Consider the following 21,408-nt stretch of genomic DNA (forward strand, 5'->3'; position numbering starts at 1 on the left):
CAGAGCAGTCAGTGTGCAACACGCAGCCTGTGGCTTGGGCGGTGAATCCAGCAGTGCTCCGACCCGTTCAAAGTCACCGTGGCTTGCCTCCTGTCAGATCCTTACTGTGCTGTTGGAGCATCAGTGGAGAAGAATGCCGCACACCTCCACCTCCACCGCTCCTGGTGGCCACAGCGCTATTTGATGTATTCATTGGACTAAAGTGGTGGTAAGTCACACACACACACAATAAAATGGGTGCTTGCAAAATTAGCACACTGAAGTCTAAATTAGTAATTTTGTAATTACAAGCACAAATTGGGTGGATTATGGAAAATTAGGGACGGCTGGCATCTCTGCGATAGCAACGTAACAAAAATTCACGGATTCACAGTTCATTCTTATCTGGTGTATAATCCATTGTTTTCATATGATTTAACAACATTGACAGTGTCAAGCAATCACTATAAAGCACAGTATGGAAGATTTGCATTTACTTCCATCACTGTGAAAGCTTGTGAAACTCATGCTTGAGTCCTGTAAAAATCTTCTGCTGTGACAGTTCATTCAAGATAAATCACTGACTACTATTGTACAAGTTTTAGACAACGATTGCAATTTTATGATCAAGAATAAATTCCACAGCATTAGGAAAACATCTGTTGCCCATTTGTTCACCATTAAATCTGCTAGTTATTGGGTGGAAACAAAAGCAAAGACTGCGTATCAGCTACCTCTAATTTAAAAAAAAAAAACGACTACAAATAGTTTATTTGAAAGCTCTAGTGGCTCAACTTCATTAAAAACTCTTACTGATCCTCTCCAGCTACACCTGAACAGAGTCAACACAGAAGTACTATTCTGTTTACCACTAGCAGCTCTCAACAGCTGGCAAAGAGCAGATGAAAGCAAAGACAGTATGGGAAGTTACAGGTGAGACAGAATAAGGCTATTTAGTCTAAAAGGTTATAAATGGGGAGGGGCTGGGGATAATCAGTGTCATATTTAACTGCTATCACTGTTAGATTTGCAAACAAAGTTTATTCTCTCCGGGTATTATTTCTACAATTCCTTTAAAAGCCCTCTAACATTAGCGTGCAATATAGCACAATGTCTTATTCGAATACTGTTTACAGCACACAAGGAAAGTGAGCAATAGAACCAGAAAGCTATACAGATGCTCCCCGACTTATGCAATCGTTCCGTTCCGGAAAGCCTTGCGTAACTCAAATTTCATGTAAGTCGGAAACGTACACCCGTACGTTACACAAAAGTTTCCGTGACTCGAAAATCCTATTTCTGGCTTACGGAGCTTTTTCCGTAAGTGTGAATTTGAATAAATCGGGTCTTGCGTAACCCGGGAGCGTCTGTACCTTACTGGTGCTCAAGGTGATCCAGCACTCTGTACCAGAGCTTCTATGTTTAACAGGCCAACACAAGCTGTATCTGGTGAGAATCTTAAATCTATAACCTTCTGCCTGGGGCATATTCCTGAATATAAACCCAATTTCAGCTCCTATTCCAGAAATTAATGGGGTGGTATTAATTCAGAGTATTCTACAACATGCTCAGTTCTTTGGAAAATGCTCTTATAGACTTCATCTTACCCAAACTTCATTATAAATTGCCCTCATCACATCACTATAAAACACTAGACACTCCATTTCCAAATACATCTTTTTAAGGAGGGGAAAATGCACACCAGAAACTTTCGGTCATTAGTGCCTTCATTTCAAGTCTCCTTTAAATATACCCCGGTTCACTTCTCTAGCTAATCCTAGCATCAATTATATCCAGTACTGTTTATCCCCTTCTTGAGACTCACATAATTATAACTTGCTATGGTAAGGGAAGTTTAACTCAAGAAAACCAGCTGCATTGGTATCATTAGTCATAGCTTAAATTGTTGGTGACCCAGACACCTCACTTATTAATTTTAACTAGGGACCAGAGCCTGAAGTTAAACATTTTTAAAAAGTCAAAGTAACTGACTTCCGATTGCTAATTCTGCAACTTAGTGACACATTAGGGAACATGAGCCAATACATTAGTTCCTCGGGTACCATCTGAAGCTTAAATTCTCAAAGCCCAAAACAATCCAAATAAATGCAGTTTAGCAGAGTTGAAGTTGCCTGAAGCTCAGTAATGTTCATAATGAGATAGCAAAGTTGAGACAGAAAAAGAAAAAATATTTTTAAAAAAGTCCTAGCTTCTAATTTGTTTGCAAGACTTCTAGATGAAATTACTGCCATCAAGTTTGAAAAAGCTTTCCATGGAAGAAATTTACACTCGAGTATTTAAAAAGATAAGTTTATAAAGTGACTAAGAACCATATAACCCCATAATCAAAAGCACTCTGTGGCATTGTTTAGGAAAGGCTTAAGCCTTTCACGACTGCATGAACATGAAGGATTTTCTCCTTAGCAATTAGAGAAAAACTAAGTAAAATTTGATGCCACTCCACAGGAAAGACATCTTAGCTAACTGAATTCAACAGTCAAAAGTAGTTTCTGACTAGAGCTACTTTGTGGCCATGCTTATAATCCCTAGAAAGAGAAGTTTATTATAAAGCCCTGAGTATCTGAGAAAATTCACTTCATAGACCCTTCACAATATGAGTCAATCTTTTTGGAATGCTCCAAAATTGGTTTTCCTTCCTAGATGTTTCAAGATTGTGAAACTTAGTTTGTGTCAGACTTCCAAGAGGAATTAATGGCTCATGGAACTGTACAGTCTCACTTCCAACTGGTCACTTATGCAAAACTAACCCAGGTAATTAGTGACCAAGTCATTACCATCTGATGGCTCTTTGGTGCAGTTGTCAAGTGAGCTGGACATTTAAATCCAATTTCCAGTAGAGAGATGACCATAAAATTTTTGCTTTAATTGTTCTATGGTTGTGGCCATTTCAGTATACAATTTAATCAGCATGAAAAGGGATCTATGAGGCAGGAGGTAGCCACCTCCCCGAAAGGGTTGAGGCTCCAACAGTACATAAAAATGAAATATAGAAATAGAATAAATTCTAGTGGGAATGGCAAATTAGGGCATCTAGACTTTCATTACCACAAATACCAAGTGTATACTCACTTTGGGTGCCTGATATCTGGAAGGGAGCGATTAAGAGAAATTTTATCGCTCACAAAGATATTAAAGCCATTTTCCCTGTATGCTTGGTCCACTTGCTCTGCATCAGTCATCGGATAAGGTTTTCCCTGCTCTCCATTTCCTATGGATAGATACAAAATAAACCTGTATCATCATGGCGAATCACAGTCTAAGTGGCCAGAGACTGACACAAAAGCAGTCATCTTTTCTGTGAAAATTCTTCCTTCAACAACACCGTTTGTACATAGTTGATATTCCGAGTTATAAGAAATTCTCAGCACTGGGTTAACTTCATCAACTTATTTTAATGGGTACTGTATATTTTGCTAGAAACACTCAGCTGCGCAAATATGAAACATTAAGCTCTTCACTCTGAAGCCAGAATTGAAGGGATTAGAGACTGATAGGACCACAGCTGGATCCATTAGGTTTCTTTTGGTTTACAGATGTGAGTGCCTGTACATGGTATAAACATTTCTCATCTCAGCCTCACCCCCCATCCCAAAGCGGTTACTGACATTTAAAAGGGAAATCTTGGAAACATTTATTAAGGTGAACAAGGCAGCCTTAACTTTACATTTCCACACGTTTGAGTGTCCTTCACCATCGTAACTCTTTTGTATTAGAATTTAAGCACTCCGAATTGCGTGTCAAACTATGGAAACAGAACAGATTCCTCTAGAATGACAGCGCTTGTAGATTTTACAAAACAATGTTTCTCCTTTCATGGGTCCGCAATATTTGTCAGAACTGTAAAGACATTTATAATTTTTTGAACAGCACCCACCCTTGAAGTGCCAATATGCTGCCACCATCTTCTACTCAAGAGACTGGCGAAAATGCTTCTCATTCCCTGTCACTCATGAGCGGTACAGAGGCAGCTGATGTTGATCAGTGTTAAGAACATACGAGCATGCTGTTCCCCCCCTTCAGTCTGCTGAATAAGGGACCACACCATTTTATGATCCACATTAGATACATTTATAAGTGATCTTACATACCTATGCGCTCCAAGTCCCTCCTTATAGCTTCTTTATCATGCCAGTCCTTTTTCCTTTGTCCATCATCAAAGTAAACTTCTTTCCTTTGCCTCACATGCGAGCCCTTTTAATACACACAAGATTAGAGCCATTACACCTTTGAAACACATTTACCCATCCACACCAAAGAGAAAAGCCAATACCCACTTCTCCTTGCCCGAACCAGAACTTGCAGAAGGGGCAGCTTTTATTTGCAGCTATGTCCAGCAGAAGATTTTCCTTGCCCCAAAACACTGTTCTATAATTATCTTCAAATATGGTACAGCGGTGTAGGACCATACTTAAAATGAGTGTAATGTCTGTTAGTAAGGGCACCTTTAAATCGCAAAGTCCATTAAAAACTCATTTTCACATTAAAAGTTAACTGGTCTTATTTCCTATTTAACTAATAAAGCTTTATAATGGGCAACCTATTTCAGAATCGTTACTAATCAGCATACAATAGCACCTCAGAGTCATGAACACACGAGTTACGAACTGACCAGTCAACCACACACCTTATTTGGACCTGAAGTGTGAAGTACACAATTAGGTAGCAGCAGAAACCAACAAATAAAAAGGCAAATAAAATACCATGTTAAAAAAAATAAAGGGAAAGCAGCATTTTCCCTCTGCATAGTAAAGTTTCAAAGCTGTGTTAAGTCAATGTTCGGTTGTAAACTTTTGAAAGAACCACCCTAATGTTTTGTTCAGAGTTACAAACAACCTCTGTTCTTGAGGTGCTCGTAACTCTGAGGTTCTACTGTACTACCATATTGGAATAAAATTGGGGAAACAAACTTGAAGAAGACTTTAGTCTCTCAATATTTAATAGCAAGTTTTCACATGAAGCATGGCCCCTATTATCTATCCTTTTCACTGTAGCTTTCAAGTTTCAGGAACAATCATCAAGGGCATTTTTCTGGGGTGGGGTGAATAAAGGGCAGGGTGATACCTGTACAAGACATAGAAATTGTAGTATTCAGGGCCAGAGACTTAATGAATCTCACCCCAGGTTTCTCGCCTGAATTTTAGGGGACTAAATAAAATCTGAAAAGTTAGAGAAAAAGTTTGTCTGCCAATCATTCTCCATGATGTGATACTACACCGATATGTATAAATGAGTGTATTACTTGTAGAAACCACATCATAGAAACAGTTGTTTAGCAGACCTCAAATAGTATCTATAAAATCCTGGCTTTTTAAAATTCCTCTTGTACTGAATGGTGAATTCCATAGTATAGCATTATGCATTCCATTAAAAATAAAATGTACACTTTTCTATGCAGGAGAAATTTTAGAGTATAGATGGTATGTATGTGGATATATACATATTTGTGTATATGGAGAGCAACAGGGTGAAAAGAGGTTATTTTGTTTGTATCTTTTCAATAGAAAGATATATTTCCTTTGTTAAAAAGCAGACAAGTGACAGAGCTTACAGTCTGTAAAGTAAGACACGAAAAAGATGCCTTTAGATTAAAATACTTGCAGCAGAGATATAGTAAGAATATTAAGCATTAGCACTTCCAAATCATAAGCCTAGAGTTGCTCTCTCTCAAGTAATGCCCCTTCCCCTAAAGTGCAAAACCCTCTCCTATTATTCCATTATGAATGAGTCTGCTGGATTTTTTCCTAAACCTACTCCACATGTTACACGTCACAATAAGAAATCTGCAAACACTTTGGTCCTCTTTCCACACTTCACAGATACAGCCTTGGAGACTTAAGGAATCACAAAATAAAAGCATGGCTGGGGCTAGTGCTTTGGATGTCATAATATTACTAACATTAACAGCTTCATTACTTCCTCTATACAGCAGGCGTCTACAGCATTCTACTGGGGGAGTGATCACAGGACCTTCTGGACACACACAAAAATCTTGGGCCCAGCATTTTGCACAATCTGATAACAAGCCTGTTTTGGAGTCCCGTAACAGAGGCTCTTCATCTGTTTAAACAATTAAAATGTATGAACTCATCATTTTTATGCCTTGATTTGTCTTGGGAAAATTTTGTTCTTGGGAACATTTCATTCTTCTCTTTTTACCCCCATAAATATTCATAATTGAATGGGCACCAAAGTACTGTATTGCAATCTGCAACTATGGAACATGCATCCTAATACTGTGATCTAAGCCTTACTTCGTCTGTCCATCTAACAAAATATAATTCGACCAAGCTAACATTTTTAGGACACCCAGACATGTCACTTGCAGTTCAAAGTGATGTCATGAGACTAAATCCCAATTTAATCTCATTAACAGCTGCCATTTTAACCCTAACCATATCTAATTGCTCTGCTGCACTAGTCACATCTATAGTTACCCATTCGTTTCCATGCATTACAATACAACAACAGAGCCTTTCAGTCTAGGATCACAAAATGACTTACAAATAATCTTCAAAGCAGCCTGGTAAGATCAGGATTATACCTATTTTGCAGATGGGCACACAGAAGCATAGCTGAAACGTGGCCATCGCAGACAGAAAGGTCCTAGTTATGTGTTCTAACTACTAAACCCCATTTAATCCCCTTGAATAAAAATGTTTGCAAGGTAGTATATTGAATTTTTCTCCTCTTGCTGTTAGCAATTCTAGCTTTACTCTCATGGTGCATGATGTCATGGAAAGCAAGCTGATGGGGGTTCAAAGAAAAGCACCAGCGCTGAATGTCTGTGGTCAATTTATGAGTAAAGATTAGGAGCCTTAAGTATGGACAAGGATGCGGATAAGTGAGACATTCTCTGAAAATATTTATAGTGTGCAGACAGTAAGAAAAGAAAGGAATTATTTAGGATGGCATACAGCAGTATAACTACATCTGGGGATGTAATTAAGAAAAGTAAAAACCTTGACAAATGAGTGCTGGTTAGGCTGTTAAAGGGAAGCAGAAGACTTATTGTTTGGGACATTTAAAATTAATGTAAACAAACTAGTAGGAAAACTTCCTGTGGAGTAAATCCTGCATCGGCAGGGAGACAGACCAGGTAAACTAACAGATCTTTTTCATCTACCTTATGATTCTGTAATTATTGCAGCCTATCTTCTCCATTTTTTTTGCATATCTTCCCGCCACCAAAGGTGATGGCTCACCTTTTACCTTAAATATTGCTTATTGGAGAAAATGGCCTTTTCTCCCTCCCACCAATAAATATCCCTTTATCAGCCACTGATCTCCGTCCAAATGCAGAGATTGCTAACATATTTTCAAATATACATTTCACACCTATTAGGACACAAACTGAATAAAATCACCAACTATCTAACATTCCTCTCTAGCTAAATTTGTTGATGGACTAGGGTTTTTAAGAAGTATTAGGAATGTACCTTCTGCCCAGACTGTTTCACTGCAGCACGCAGAAACAAAACTAGTCTAGCTCTGAAATGCCAGGGCTTCTTCCCTTGAAGACGTGAGTGACAGCAACTGAATTAGCCCTTTCCCACAGGGCTATTTCTCACCTGCTCACCCCACCTGCACTCAGACAAAGTGAAGGTCAAATTAAGCCGCCTCAGCTGTATAGTGAACATTGGTGACATAGCAAAACATATGGAAGCCTTCTTGATCCATCACTAGCTTTGAGCACTCAGCAGCTGACCTTCCAGTGATCTGCCACACGTCATTCAGGTATTTTCTGGCTTGGCTCTCCCCTACTATGGTGATTTGCCACCATTCCTTCCATGACAGCTTTCTCAAAGGTAGCTACCTCAGGCACACAGATGAAAAACAAAACACGTAAGTTGATGCCCGTTGATTTCCAACAGCAGGGTCTGCTTCTTTCCAATATTTTTAACCATTATTCATCTTCTTCATCCAGCAGATACACAAAAGTTTTCACCAGGACCATATCTCAAAGACTTCAATTTTCTTCTTGTCAGCAGCATTAATTCCCCACAATTCACAACCATATGTAGGGGCAAGTGTAAGCAAAGAGAATACTCCTGCTTTGCCTTATTTGGTTAATCTCAGGCGGTTATTAATATGATGGAGCAATTTGTAAAATTCACAAGTAACAGAAGAACATGTTACTGTCCATTCAGACCCCATTAGGGAAGGCGGCTGCACTTGGAGGGGACATGTGAAAACGAGGAGTTAAAACCCTGGAAAACTTATCTTCCAGATACAGTTTGTGACACTCCCCTTCAGATCATTTGATCCGTGATGACGACAACATTTAATATTGGGTAATGAGCTGTAGCTCAGGCCTGCGTGTGATAGTTTGGTGTTTCTGAATAAAGGTCAATTGCTACATTCTACATGGACAAATCTTATGTGTTCGTCATCAAGAAGTGGCAGATAACATGAGGTGAAGACAAGGAAGACAGGCCAGTGATGATGCAGGAGCAATAAAAATTGGAGTAGCAGAGTTATTTCTGGCACAGAAATCTGAATGAGTTTTCAGCATGACTAAGCCCACTTTGCTGTTCTGCCACAATGGGCAAAAGAGTTTATCTTGTCTACCATATTTACTTCCAATTTTCCAGACAATATGCCACCAATATCAAACATCAGGCAGTCTCTCCAAAGTTCTCTTAAAATGCACTATTATATTACAGGATTTTTATTCTCTTGGCATACTGTTCAAAAAAGCCAGTTCTGCTCACTAGCCTCTCCCTATTTATCAGGGTGTTGCCTGCTCAATCCAAGTTATGGAAATGGTTGGCAAAATAGGAAAGTTTCCTTGCAGGTGAGGTGGTTTTGTTTTTTCATTTTCTTTTTAAACATGGCTGTGTGTGTGTGAACATGAGTAAGGCTCCATGTCTGTCACAGAGGTCACTGATTCTGTGACCTTCCATGACCTCTGACTTCTGCAGCGGCCCGTGCAGCTGGCCTGGGCCATGAATTTTTGTTTACTGCCCATGACCTGTCCATGACTTTTACTAAAAATACCCGTGACTAAAACGTAGCCTTAAACATGGAGTACTGCACTGGATACTACAGCAACTTGCCAAGCACAAATCACCTTGTGTCAGTAACCTCTTTGGCCTCCTGTTTATAAAACTCTGGACTTACACAGCACAGCAGAGAACCATGCTACTTTACCCATTTTATTGTTTGCTGTGATTTGACACCTGTTACAGAAGCATCACTGAAAGTCAATCTAGAAATTTTATCTAATCTCATGTCTATAATTTAAGAAACTAGGATCACACTTCTAGACATAACTAGGGTTCAGTCAGTTTCACACCAGCACTGCCAAAGGAGGGAGAGGGGACAGCGTGGGGCTACATGTCATCCACTGCTCTTTCTAGTCCCCCTACTTGTTTCTTCCACCTAGCATCAATGCATAGTGAAACTATGACGTTCGACAGGATTCACACAAAAAAAATGGCAAATGTTAACCTGCTTTGGACACACATACTTCTTTATAAAAGCTATTGTAAATCTCAAATGCAAAGCTGATATAAAATCATAACAGCATGCGCTATATTTTAGATCTTCTTGGTTTCAGAGATGCAGAAATTACATTACTCAATCCCAACCAGGAGTACTCCATAACATTTCACTGAATTCAGATAAATGTTTCCAAATATTTGCTTTAATTGTGCCACTTACAAGCAACCAACATTTTCATAGGTTTTGCAGGTCACCATTCAAATATTTTTATAAGGTTACTGAGAGTCCTTGGCAAGAATCACATCAACATCAGCAATATCTACTGAATGTTAAGGCCTTGTCTGCACTACAGGGGGTAAGTCAATCTAAATTATGCAACTCCAGCTACGTGAATAACGTAGCTGGAGTCGACTTAGCTTAGGTTAACTTACTGCAGTGTCTACACCGTGCTGCGTCAACAGGAGATGCTCTCCCGGTGACTTCCCTTACTCTTCTTGTTCTGGTGGAGTACTGGAGTTGATGGGAGAACGATCTGCGGTCGATTTAGTGGGTCTTTACTAGACCCGCTAAATTGACCGCCAGTGCTTTGATCACCACAGCGTAGATCCGCGGTAAGTGTAGACATGCCCTATGTTTGAAGGCTATTATTTTTTTACTAGTTGCAGTAGTCAGCCTCATTAAAGTAGTCTGCCATAGTTTCAATGAAACTTCTCAGCATTCACAACGCTGACATATTCAAAATACACGAGGCCTGCGACATCAGTCCAACTACAGAAGTCTGCTGAAGCTGAGTCATTAAGATCAGGGAGGGATTTTTTTCTTCTTCAGTGTACTGCACTGTTGTGAATTTATCAATAAATGCTACCAAAACAGTCAAAACTCCTTTTATTATACGATCTCCCTCCTCCCCACGCTACAAATTCCACAGTTATGAAATGTAATTAACAGTAGCACATGGTGTGGGACTACAGACTACACGTCATGGATTTAAGCGAGGGGGAGGGTTAAACTACTAACATGTTGATTATTCCTCTTAATCTTGCTACGGGGGCCATTTAATAAGTGTTGCCGATGTTGACGTTATTTTGCCAAATGTATTTTTATTCATCTTTAATACTTTTTATAAAGAGTATTTGAGCATCAGAAATCTAAACACAATGGAGAAGCAGACTGCGTAGCTTTTTAAATGGCATCCTTCAGGGATGCTGCATGGAATTTATCTTTAAGTAGTAAATTATGGATATTAAGCAGGTTGATAACATCCCCATAAGCAGGAACTCTAGACTAAATCTGAGCATGCTGCAATACCTAGACAAATCTTTGGGACTGAGTTCAGCTTTAAATTTTAAACAAATGTATCTGTGCGTATAACTAAGTTTTCTTGCGTTTTGTCACCAGTACTTACCATGAACTTCAATTACACATCAAAAGGCATTACCATATTTTGCTTAAGAGAATAAATATGACTGTGCCTTGTTCTTGTTTAAAAAATTAAATTAGTTTAGAAATGTGGAGGACATTCTTTGACAGCTGTATTTACAGAATCTGCATATGCAGTATAGGTAGATAAGCATTTTACAGATGAGGGGTTTTGTCTATATAAACTATATCTGCAGATTTAAGTTCTTGGCTAAGGCCTACTAAAACTTTGAAATTTTATGTTTTGCAAAGCAAGAAACTGAGGCAGAGCAAAATTATGTATTTTTTAAAAGTCAGCTGTAAAGAGAAATTAAACGTTTTATAGCTCAAGGCTAGATCATCATCATCAAGTCTAACCTCCCATATAACAGGTATAGAATTTCACCCAAGAATTCCTACAGCAAGCCCATAACGTCTGGTTATCCTAAAGCATTTTCCTTTCCTTAAAAACAACGTTGTTTATCACTTCTTAGTGGTATTTTTGTAGCTATGTCGTAAACTAATCTCCTTCCTCTGTTTCCATCCTTCATTTTCACTGAAAATGAATTAAAGTAGAAAGGCACATTAAGCAATACATTGAAAATGGATTTAGACAGATTGCTGTAAATAGCCCCTTCTGTTGTCTACCATGCTTTTACTTAACATTCTGCCAAAGGAATCGATTAGCATTCAAATGGCCAAACATACAAAAATGGAATTTTAATCTTTTGTTTAATCACTATTTAGTGTGCCTGGCTCCAGCCAGAATAAATGGAGAGGATGGAGATGTAAGCCAACTGTTTTCTGTATGAGGAAAGAAGATTTGAAGTACACCCTCTAATCACAGTGTTGCAGTTTTCAAAACCTGTTCAGCAAACATTTTTTGGGACTGAATCTGGCAGAAACAAGAAAAGAGCAGCAGTATACAAAGACAAAGTGCTATAAGCAGTTAGGTTACCGTTTTGTCCCCAAACTCATGTATTACACTGCAAATACACAAGTTCTGCTGTAAGTTACAGTATGGGTTTGTTACAAAGCTCAGGTTGTCACTACCTGTGCATTCTACCTGCCGTATGGATCAACAGAGGGCTTCATCTAGACCAGGCTTGGTTGGAGCTAGGGAGGGGTGACTTAGTTTGGATACAATAGGAACTGGCCTGATCCTTTGCCCCAAACTCAACTGGAATCTTTTCTGAGGCTTGAAGGAATCTGAGCATTTTGCTCCACCCCTGTTATTTTTCATGTTTGTACCTTCAGCTCCTGGTGACAGCTAAGTCTGGACGTGATGGGACCAAAACACCGTGAGGAACACTGATTGCTGTGGAATCTAGGGCCCAGCCAGATATGTTAGAAATATCTGCAGACAGGTCTGAGCAGCAGAGTTCAGATCTGGATCCAAACTTCCCTAAAGCTTCAGGGTGTTTGGATCTGGGGTTTTGGTTCAGTATCACAGAAAGCCAGCTATAAAATTCAGAGCCAGATTCAAACTTCCTTCTAGTCTGGGGAGTTCAGACCTGAAGTTACGGTTTGGGGCTGGCTCTAGAATTGCTGTCCAATGGCCTTTTGTGCTAAAATTTCCAGCCCAGTTTTGTAAGGACCAAAAAGATCCAGCGTTTCGATAATGTTCAAATGGAGCGTCTGGACTTTTGGCTTTTTCTCCAAAAGACACTAAACCTGTGAACCTCCTGCATCATCGCTATTCATGCGAAGAGATGCATCTTCATTCTGCCACTTCAAACAGCATGGCTCCCACCAGCCTCCAACCTCCTGTGTGCAGGCAGAGAGCCAGATGGCTTGGAGAGGGTTTTCAGTTCTTCATCAGAGCTCACAAAGGAAAAGAAAGCAGGGCTGATTTCTGTGGATTTACAACTCCTCATGGCTCCCGTCCACACTTCTCTCCCCCAGGATCTCATTAGATTCTCCTCCTATGGGGAGAGCGTGGGCAGAGCTGATGCTTCCATCAGCTGACACAGTAGCATTTGTGCTGGTTCTCCAGAGCCTAATGCTGTCTGAAGACTTGAGGGTACACGTCTCTGAGCTCGTAAAGGAGGGCTCTGGAGAGTGAGTAGCTGAGTTTGAAAGGACCATATAACAGGGTGTTCTCTCCATAGTTTGCAGGACATTGCAAGATTGGGGTGCAGTGCTTGACATTTTTAAACAAAAAAAACAACCATCATAGCTGTTTGCTGCTGCACTGTCTGAATCATGGCCCTCTCCAAGGCAATACATTCCCCCATCCCTCCCCTTTGATCATTTGTGAATGCCCCAAGAAACCATCCCTCCACACTTCTGCCTCCGGGGCCCTCTCTTGAGACAAATTCATTAGTTCCTGGAACATTTTCTCTTTTCCCCTTACCGGAGGCACAGAAGTTCAAAGCATCAGCTAAAGGGCAGGTCCTAAAGTCTACAGGCTTAGAAAATTGTCACTCTTATTTACAAAGCACCTTTCACACTAAATAGATGGGCAGTTTACAATTCCTACCACTATAGATTTGTACTAAACAAGTTCTCTTTCTTTTAAAGGAAATTTGAATAGACTCCCTGAATAAGGAAACTGATTTCATAGACATGTTTTAATTACTAAAACACCCTTGCACCAAAAACCTCTAAGTTGCATCTAAAACACACCAGCATATCAATTGTTTAAGATCTTAAAGAGCAGCCGGGGAAGTGATCCCAGGAAAAGTGATCAAATTTGCAGCTACCCTGTATCTCCCATCTCATACATTTACTCTGAGAACTCCTGGTATTGAATATTGTCTTGCAATGCTTTCGGCTCTACACACTTGCTGGTCGACTCATCTGCTTCAGGGCCCCCAAGAGTATGATGTTTATCCCAACCAAAAGTCAGCGCACAACTGAACCTCTGGATTTTGGCATGCCGGGTGGCAGCACAGCTTCCCAAATACACACTACTATTTAACTCTCAGACCATGTTTTAATTTGCTAAAAACCCAGCCGGCCTATTTTACTGAATTCATACATAACAGAACGAAAGTACCTCGTTGCTTTAATGAGTTCCTGAATCATTCTGATGCAGCTTTCGTCATCTCTTCCATCAACTATAGCATCTAAAATCCCTCTAAATAATTTTCTATGCAAATGCGCTTCTACGCTGGAGAAAAAGCTTTCTTGGGGGCCTGTCCAACACTATGGAATTAACTCCCCAAGGAACTAAGGACCATCACAAACCTCATCACCTCCGTTCTATATGCAAGGCACATTTCTTTGACCTTGCCTTCTCCAACAGGAGCATAGCAACATATATTTTTTTAAAATTCCAAAAACACTCCACTGTGCACGTCTCCCCCGGGGAGAGAAGGCGAGAACGAATCTGACAGATGCTAGTCATATTACTTAATGCACGACTGGAAGGTATTCAGATAGTATAGTGATTACAGTGGCGTGAGAACCTTTACAGAACAGTTTTCAGAGTAGCAACCGTATTAGTCTGTCTCCGCAGAAAGAAAAGGAGGACTTGTGGCACCTTAGAGACTAACTAATTTATTTGAGTATAAGCTTTCGGTCAAATAAATTGGTCAGTCTCTAAGGTGCCACAAGTCCTCCTTTTCTTTTTACAGAATAGAAAACTCATTCTGAATGGCAATTTAGAATTTTTTTTTTTTTTTTTTTTTTGCAGTTTATTCTGAAATTTTTTGAAAGGCTTTGTAAAATCCCTGGAAACTGTCAAATGAGTTGCATGCTTTCACATATAACTTCCAAACAAACAACTTTTTGTAGCATTTTGTCTGCTGACCCAAAGCTTAGTTTCTTTCCAGAGCTGCAAATTAAAACAAAGTTATGAAATCCTCAAAAGTTGCTGATGAGTTTTCCACCAAATTCACTAATATGCTTAAAAAACTATTTAAAAATAGGACATGCCTTCTATGCACAGAAACAAGTGTTCACTTTCTTGCAAATTGCTTCACAAACCATATTTGAATCACCTCAAATAGCAGTCACCGATCAGAAGCCCATGTATCTGTGCTCCACTTATCTGCAATTAAGAGCTCATGATCTGGAATATCTTCTTTGTAGGAATCCTTTATAGAAGCAGAATATAACATCATCATGTTTGGAAAACTTACACGTTGACCTATGGGATTAATCAAATGTTTCTGCATATGCAGAATAATCTGCACTAAGAATTAATATTAAAAGTGCAGGATTCATGAGATTTATAATTCTGTATGAATTCCCTGTATTCGAATTATGTAACTCCTGAACAGATTACAGGAATGTTGAGCCAACTGAGCAATGTGACCAGCTAAAAACAGTGCCTCCAAATATTCCAAAGACTAGTAGAGTATCGTATCTATAGACATTTTATTAAGGCTGAATGATGATGTACTTTTGTTTTCTAAAATGACAAGTTTGTAGGAGTGAAATATATATTCAGCGTATCCAGACAACTATATCACATCTGAACTCAGCTCTGCGAATAGGTGAATTGAGCAAATCTGTCTATATTACTATAAATTTAACGGTCAAATTAAAGAAATAGCCTAATGTTTCCAACAGTCTCTAAACAAGCAGGACTACTGGAATGCAGCAAATTCTATGGAAAGTTTGCCCCAAATTCCATAGAGAAGCAAGTGACTTTTTTGATCAAGATGCAGGAAGGAAAGAAAACTTATTTAAGGGGACTTGGCACAAGAGGCGTGCCACTGCAAAGCTGATCAAGCATTGTGTCCCCCGGGAATCTGCTGTGACCATGGGAAGCAGGATTGTAGTAACATTCCAAGAGCCAGTGAACCTAGTAAGGAAGAAGATCCATCTGCTACTGACCCGGATGGGGAAGAGGATGGTGCATCCTCATCTTAGGCTTTTCTACAGAAAAAAATAATACTGCGGTAAGTCTTACAGTATGTGATAAGCACTGGGTGTGCATACTGGACTGCTGGGCTACCTGTATTTTGTGATCATAAGAACATTCATGATTAGGATGCAAGTTAGATCATTTGCATCACAAGCTAAATAAATCTGCCTCTCCCCCCCTCCAGTTTGAGTTAGACCAAGATGTTTGAACATGAAGGGTTCGTCAAATATTATTTATCTTTCACAATAGTAATCAAAATGGTGGTAGGATTGTGTCAGAAGTCAGTATGCTACGAACTGTCAGCATGATGTGCATAACCGCCACAAAAAATGCTCAGCCAGACACTGGTAGCAGAAAGAATGGGGAACAGCAACCATGTTCAGCAAAAATATGGCCAACCCTTGCCTGATCCATAAAAATCAACAGGCAGACTACAAAAATTCCACTGCCCTTGCGATGAGCGAAGATATGCCAAGATGTGAAGCACACTTGTCTTCAGAAAAGGTATCACACTTGGTTCTAAATGCTTCAAGAGAAAAGTTAAATTCAGTGACTGATATTGAGTTACATGCAACTCACATAAACAGTATTACAGAACAGCCTTGTGGAAGATCAAAATAGCAAGGCCATTATTCCCATTTTACTGTGTCAAGTAATCAGATCACCCATTTTATTTCTGAATGTAAGCTGCACTTTTAAAAGATTGTTTTAACAAAAATTAGCTAAAATTTTCCACGCCATTTTCAAAAACACTAGAAAAAACATGACTACAGTACAGCCTTTTATTAAGCTCAACATACTGAGCAATTTAATGGAAGAAACAAATGCATGCATCTCTGCAACGTTAGGGATCGTACATGTCTTGCACCAGCCAATAGAGCGCAAAGCACCCCAAAATCCACTTAGAAATCCTCTGCATGGAGATTGCCTACCACTTAATCCTTTCAGCTATAGCGATAAACAGTCTTCCTGAGTGGTCTCGTCCTCGGCAGGTAGAAGGCCACGGTCCTGCGGACGTCAAGGGAGTGAAGGTGCTGCTCCCCTGGGGAGCTATGAGGATTCAGAAAGAAAGTAGATAAGTGTATGGGTTGGTTGAGATGAAAGCAGGATGCAACCTTTGGCAGAAACTTGGGGTACAGGCACAGGGAAACTTTGTCCCCATGGAACACGGTGAAAGGGGGGAGGGTCTGGCATTATGGTCCCCAGTTCACCTATTCTTCTTGCAGAAGTAATAGCTACCAGGGCCGCAACCTCCATGGAAGGGAGGGATGGGATCATGAAGCCAGTGGCTCAAAGCGTGGTTTCATTAATGTTGAGAGAACAAGGTTGATGTTCCATTGACGAGCGATAAGTTAAACAGGTTGAAAGGTTCTGACGAGACCCTTCCAAAATCTGGTAGTCAATGGATGTGTAAATATGGAGTGCCTTCTGTCGGGGCAGGTGAGGGGGGCATTGACAGCAGCTACATGGACCTTAACAGAATTGAGAGCGAGTCCCTACATCTTCAAGACCAGAAGGTATTCCAAAAGAAGGGGAATGTCCACATCCTCAGGGGCAAATCTTGTGGAGGATCTGTGGCAACAGTGGTAGAGGGGGAAAGGCATAATTGATTTGGTCCGACCAGCAGAGGACAAGGGCATCGCCTTGGGAATGAGTGCCGAGCCACCCCCACCCCCTAACAGCAATACATGGTGCACCTGCTGTTGGAGTGGAAGGCAGAGAGGTCCCGGGATGGAATCCCTCACAGGCTGAAAACCTTGTTGACTTCAGTGTCTTGAAACTCCCACTCGTGATCAGCCACAAATTTTCTTCTGAGAGAGTCTGCAAACACTTTGAGTCCCTGGAAGATAGGCCATTGACAACAGGATATTATGAGCAATGCACCAGTCCCACAGAGGAACCTCTTCCACACAGTGTAATCTACCTCGTTTCCCCCCGCCCCATTTGTTGATGTAATAAATGGTGGCCCTGTTGTCGGACATGATGAGAGTGAATGGATGGAAGAAATGCGCAACACATTCTCCATACCGCCTGAAGCTCCAGGATGTTGATGTGCATTCTGGATTCCCAAGAGGTCCCAGTCCTTTGCATCATGTGCTGACCCATGTGGGCACCCCATCTGGCGAGTGATGTGTCCATGATGATCATCATGTTCAGGGAGGATGGGAGGGAAGGCATCCCCGGGCAGACCTGTCTTGGGTCCGTTCACCACTAGAGGGAAGAGAGCACCTTGGGGGAGACTGATGGCAGAAAGTCCATGATATTTCACATGGATGAATAGATTCTCTGGAGCCACGGCTGAAGACCGCGAAGTCCGAGGTGAGCAAAGGTGGGGACGTATGTGTAGGTTGCCATGTGGCCAAGGAGGGATAGGCAAGTCTGAACCGGAACAGGAGGACTGTTTACTACTCTGATAACGAGTTCCTACAGGACCTGAAACCTATCCCTTGGTAAGCAGGCTCGTGCTGAGACCACGTCATCAGAGGCCCCTATGAAATCCAAAGACTGTGAGGGAACCAAAGTCAATTTTTAGACATTTACGCTTAACCCTCAGGGAGAAAGGAGCTGGAATAACATGGAGGTCAAGGCTTGAGCCTTGTCCCTGGATTGTGCTGCTTGCTGCCAGTCTTCGAGATGGGGAATAAGGACCCCATGATGCCAGAGGTGGGCCACTATGACAGAAAAAACAGGCGAAGACCCATGGAGCAGTGGTGAGTGTGAATGGGAGGACCTTGTATTGGAAGTGCATTTTCATAATTCTGAATAGTCTGAAGCCATTTTCAGCATAAATTAAGCTTCCAGGCTTCTAACCACCAGGACTGATGGTGTACTAACATGCTGCTTTGCATTGCTGAACTAGCTAGCCTGAACAGTCCCTCTGACTGAACTGGAAAGTTATTTTAGTAGCTCAAATAATGAGGAGAATTGTATAATTTCTCTGTTTTACCCTCCATTCTCCCCTCCCAATATCATCTTAGTCCTAGTAAAGCTACTCTTCCTTCTAATTTTGGACAATTCTTAGTTTGGCAGACAATGCCTGTAATTCTTATCACTGTGGCCCCGATTCAGCAAAGCACTCAAGCATCTGAGTAAACCCACTGAAATCAAAACACATGCACAAGTGGAATCTGGGACTATATTTCTAAATCTGCTTAAGCAGCTTGGCTTCTTTTGCTTATTTTCTTGTTTGTGCTCCTGGCTCCAACGTCATCACATGACTACCGAGGGTGAATTCCGGCTTCAGAATATCTGGAGCACAAACATCATCCAACAATGTTTTTTGTTTTCAGCAATGGAACATTAAGGTTTTGCTTTTAAATATTTAAGAATGTAACAAAATTCTCCATCAGTCATGGAAGATCTAATTATGGGCTTCACTACTCGACAATGCTAATTTTCACAGTGAATGTGACAATCTAAAGAGGTGTATTAAATATTCCTTCTCCCCCACCAAGAGATCTAACTTGCTGCTCAAACTAATACACAGTACCCAGTGATTACAAGTGTGTAGATCTGTGCAAGATTTATCATATTCTACTCAGAGGCAGACTTCCTGCTGTTGCCTAGGTTACTTGAATATGTAGCTTATCACATTGTCTACATTTCCCCTATTTACCGTTTTTTAATTCTTCAGATATACTCGTATTCTGTTTGTCTTTCCAAATGCTACTCTGATGGAATTTAGCAAATGAAATTCGTGCACTCTGCAGTGACAATAAGTTTTTCTGCATATTACAGTATTGTGAGGAAATTGTAAAAGTGCTTGATATCTAGAGAGGCTGAAATATATTTACCAGGTTCTGAAAGGCTTCTTACAAACAGTTTCATTTATCATGAAATTTCAGCCATTACTCAAAACCAAAATGTACCGTTTATCCCGGGCATAGTAAGTTGTATTATGCTAGGCAAAAAAAAGTAGTCAGACCTAAGAAGGATGTTGAGTGTGTGAAAAAAATGAATTCAGCTTCCAGGCATTTGAACTGGTCTGGGAGGTGGGGGTATGTGAAATTGCACTACAGGACCACTCACATTCTATTAAAATAGAATTGTAGAACACTAAGATTGCAAGGTTAACCACTCAAAAAGAATTAGGACATGGCAGAGTTAAGGGCTACCTTTATTTATTCATTTACATTTGAAAACTAAAAAGACGCTCCATATGAGAAACTCTGGATGCCCTAGGCAGCCAATATACCAAAACAGCAAAATAGCCCCTCTCACCTTTCCCCACTCTTCAAGGGGCATATACTCAACCTTCCCCCCCCCCGAACAATGTCATAAATGGCGTTTGCAGTATACCTGGACTATTGTGAAGTCTGGGGTATTTTGGACTGGGAGAGGGAGCACGTTTGATGGTCACACAGCCTTTAGGTGTAGGCATTAAGATACAGTCTCAATACAAAATCCCATTATTTCCAAAACGTAATGTTCAGTTTTCTCCCTTAGATACATATTACAGCACTTTGCAATATTTTTAATTTTTTAAATTTACACTAATTCTTATTATGGCGCTGTCATGGTTCCACAGGGGTGCCATATCTCCGGGAGTGTCCCCTTCTTAGTGCCGGACCTGGAGCCTGCACTTTTTACAAGGGTGAGTCCCACAACCCTGCTATTCTGAGACCAGGTCCCTGGTTTCAGCACCTCTTCCTTACCAAAGCTCCTTCAAAAGGTTCAAACAGCATGAACTCCTTGTTTGAGTCTTAACCTCTTGTGAACAGTACACCCAGCAGATGTTTGCAGCAACACAAACAAGACAGCAACTGGAATGTAGTATACAGGATTGCAGAACATCCATGTACAGTTAAGTTCATACCATACTCCTTAAATTTGAATTCAAACTAGAGCTTGCAAAATGCAGAGGTTGCACCATGGGCTCCACCGTAGGAAGCAGAAAGGGGACAGAGCAAGAATGCATCCGCCAGAAGACTGGGGAGGGGTGGAGAAATAACAGGTTTATCAGGCTGAAATCAAGGGATATGCAGGGAGTGGAATCCATTCAACAGCAACTGTACACACATGGCATTGACTGTGGTATACATATGCAAACATCTCCACACCCACCCTTTTGGCTCTGAAGGTCAAAATGCTGTTCATTTAATTGCAACGCAACGTGTAAAAATAGAGTAAAATATAGTAAGAGTTTATTAAGGCATGTGTCTTCACAGCATTGCGTGGCGATTTTATTAGGTGAATCCATTATCTATAGAAGCGGCAGTGCTAGAGCACGCCACACCACTCTGAAAAGTGCACTGAGGGTTAATGTAAACCTTTGACCATAACAAGGAGTGAGCTATCTGGGTCCTGTTTAATACAGACTGACACACTTATCTGTACTCTGATTACAGGGACCAACAATCAAATAAGAATGAGTTCTAAACTCTCGTACCCTGGCACTCCTAAACGCGTGCCTTCAAGATCCAAAATTGGGACAAGCTGTTAGCACGGCTGGAACTTTTGCACTGCCTATGTCAATGCTATACTATCAAACTTCAGTTACGTTAATCCCAAATCTTTAATGAACAATATATACAGGACCAAGTGTTCTGTAAAGCCTCAACCACATTACCCCATATTTACTTTTGGCATGCACAAACTTGGAGTTTCTGATAATGCACCACTCATAACATGGCAACAGGTACTGTAGAAAAAAAGAGGGCTGTCAATCGCAGTTAACTAAAGCGATTAACTCAGAACAAATTAACTCTATTAAAAAAACAAAATCACAATCACAGTTTTAGTTGCAC

The 21,408-nt window shown here is 40.5% G+C and overlaps 1 protein-coding gene across 2 annotated transcripts in view; it reads right to left on the minus strand.

Annotated features, from left to right (window-relative positions):
• GALNT10 (polypeptide N-acetylgalactosaminyltransferase 10) overlaps positions 1 to 21,408 on the minus strand; it is a 122,317-nt gene that overhangs the window by 67,393 nt on the left and 33,516 nt on the right. For both annotated transcript variants that reach the window (XM_037906283.2, XM_043521622.1), the window contains exons 2-3: positions 4,089 to 4,191; positions 3,070 to 3,208 (exon numbers count right to left, since the gene is read on the minus strand). In XM_037906283.2, the coding sequence (XP_037762211.1) occupies positions 3,070 to 3,208; positions 4,089 to 4,191 (242 nt within the window). The remainder of the gene's footprint in view (positions 1 to 3,069; positions 3,209 to 4,088; positions 4,192 to 21,408) is intronic.

Source organism: Chelonia mydas, chromosome 8, assembly GCF_015237465.2.
Source record: "Chelonia mydas isolate rCheMyd1 chromosome 8, rCheMyd1.pri.v2, whole genome shotgun sequence".
Lineage (NCBI taxonomy): Eukaryota > Metazoa > Chordata > Testudines > Cheloniidae > Chelonia > Chelonia mydas.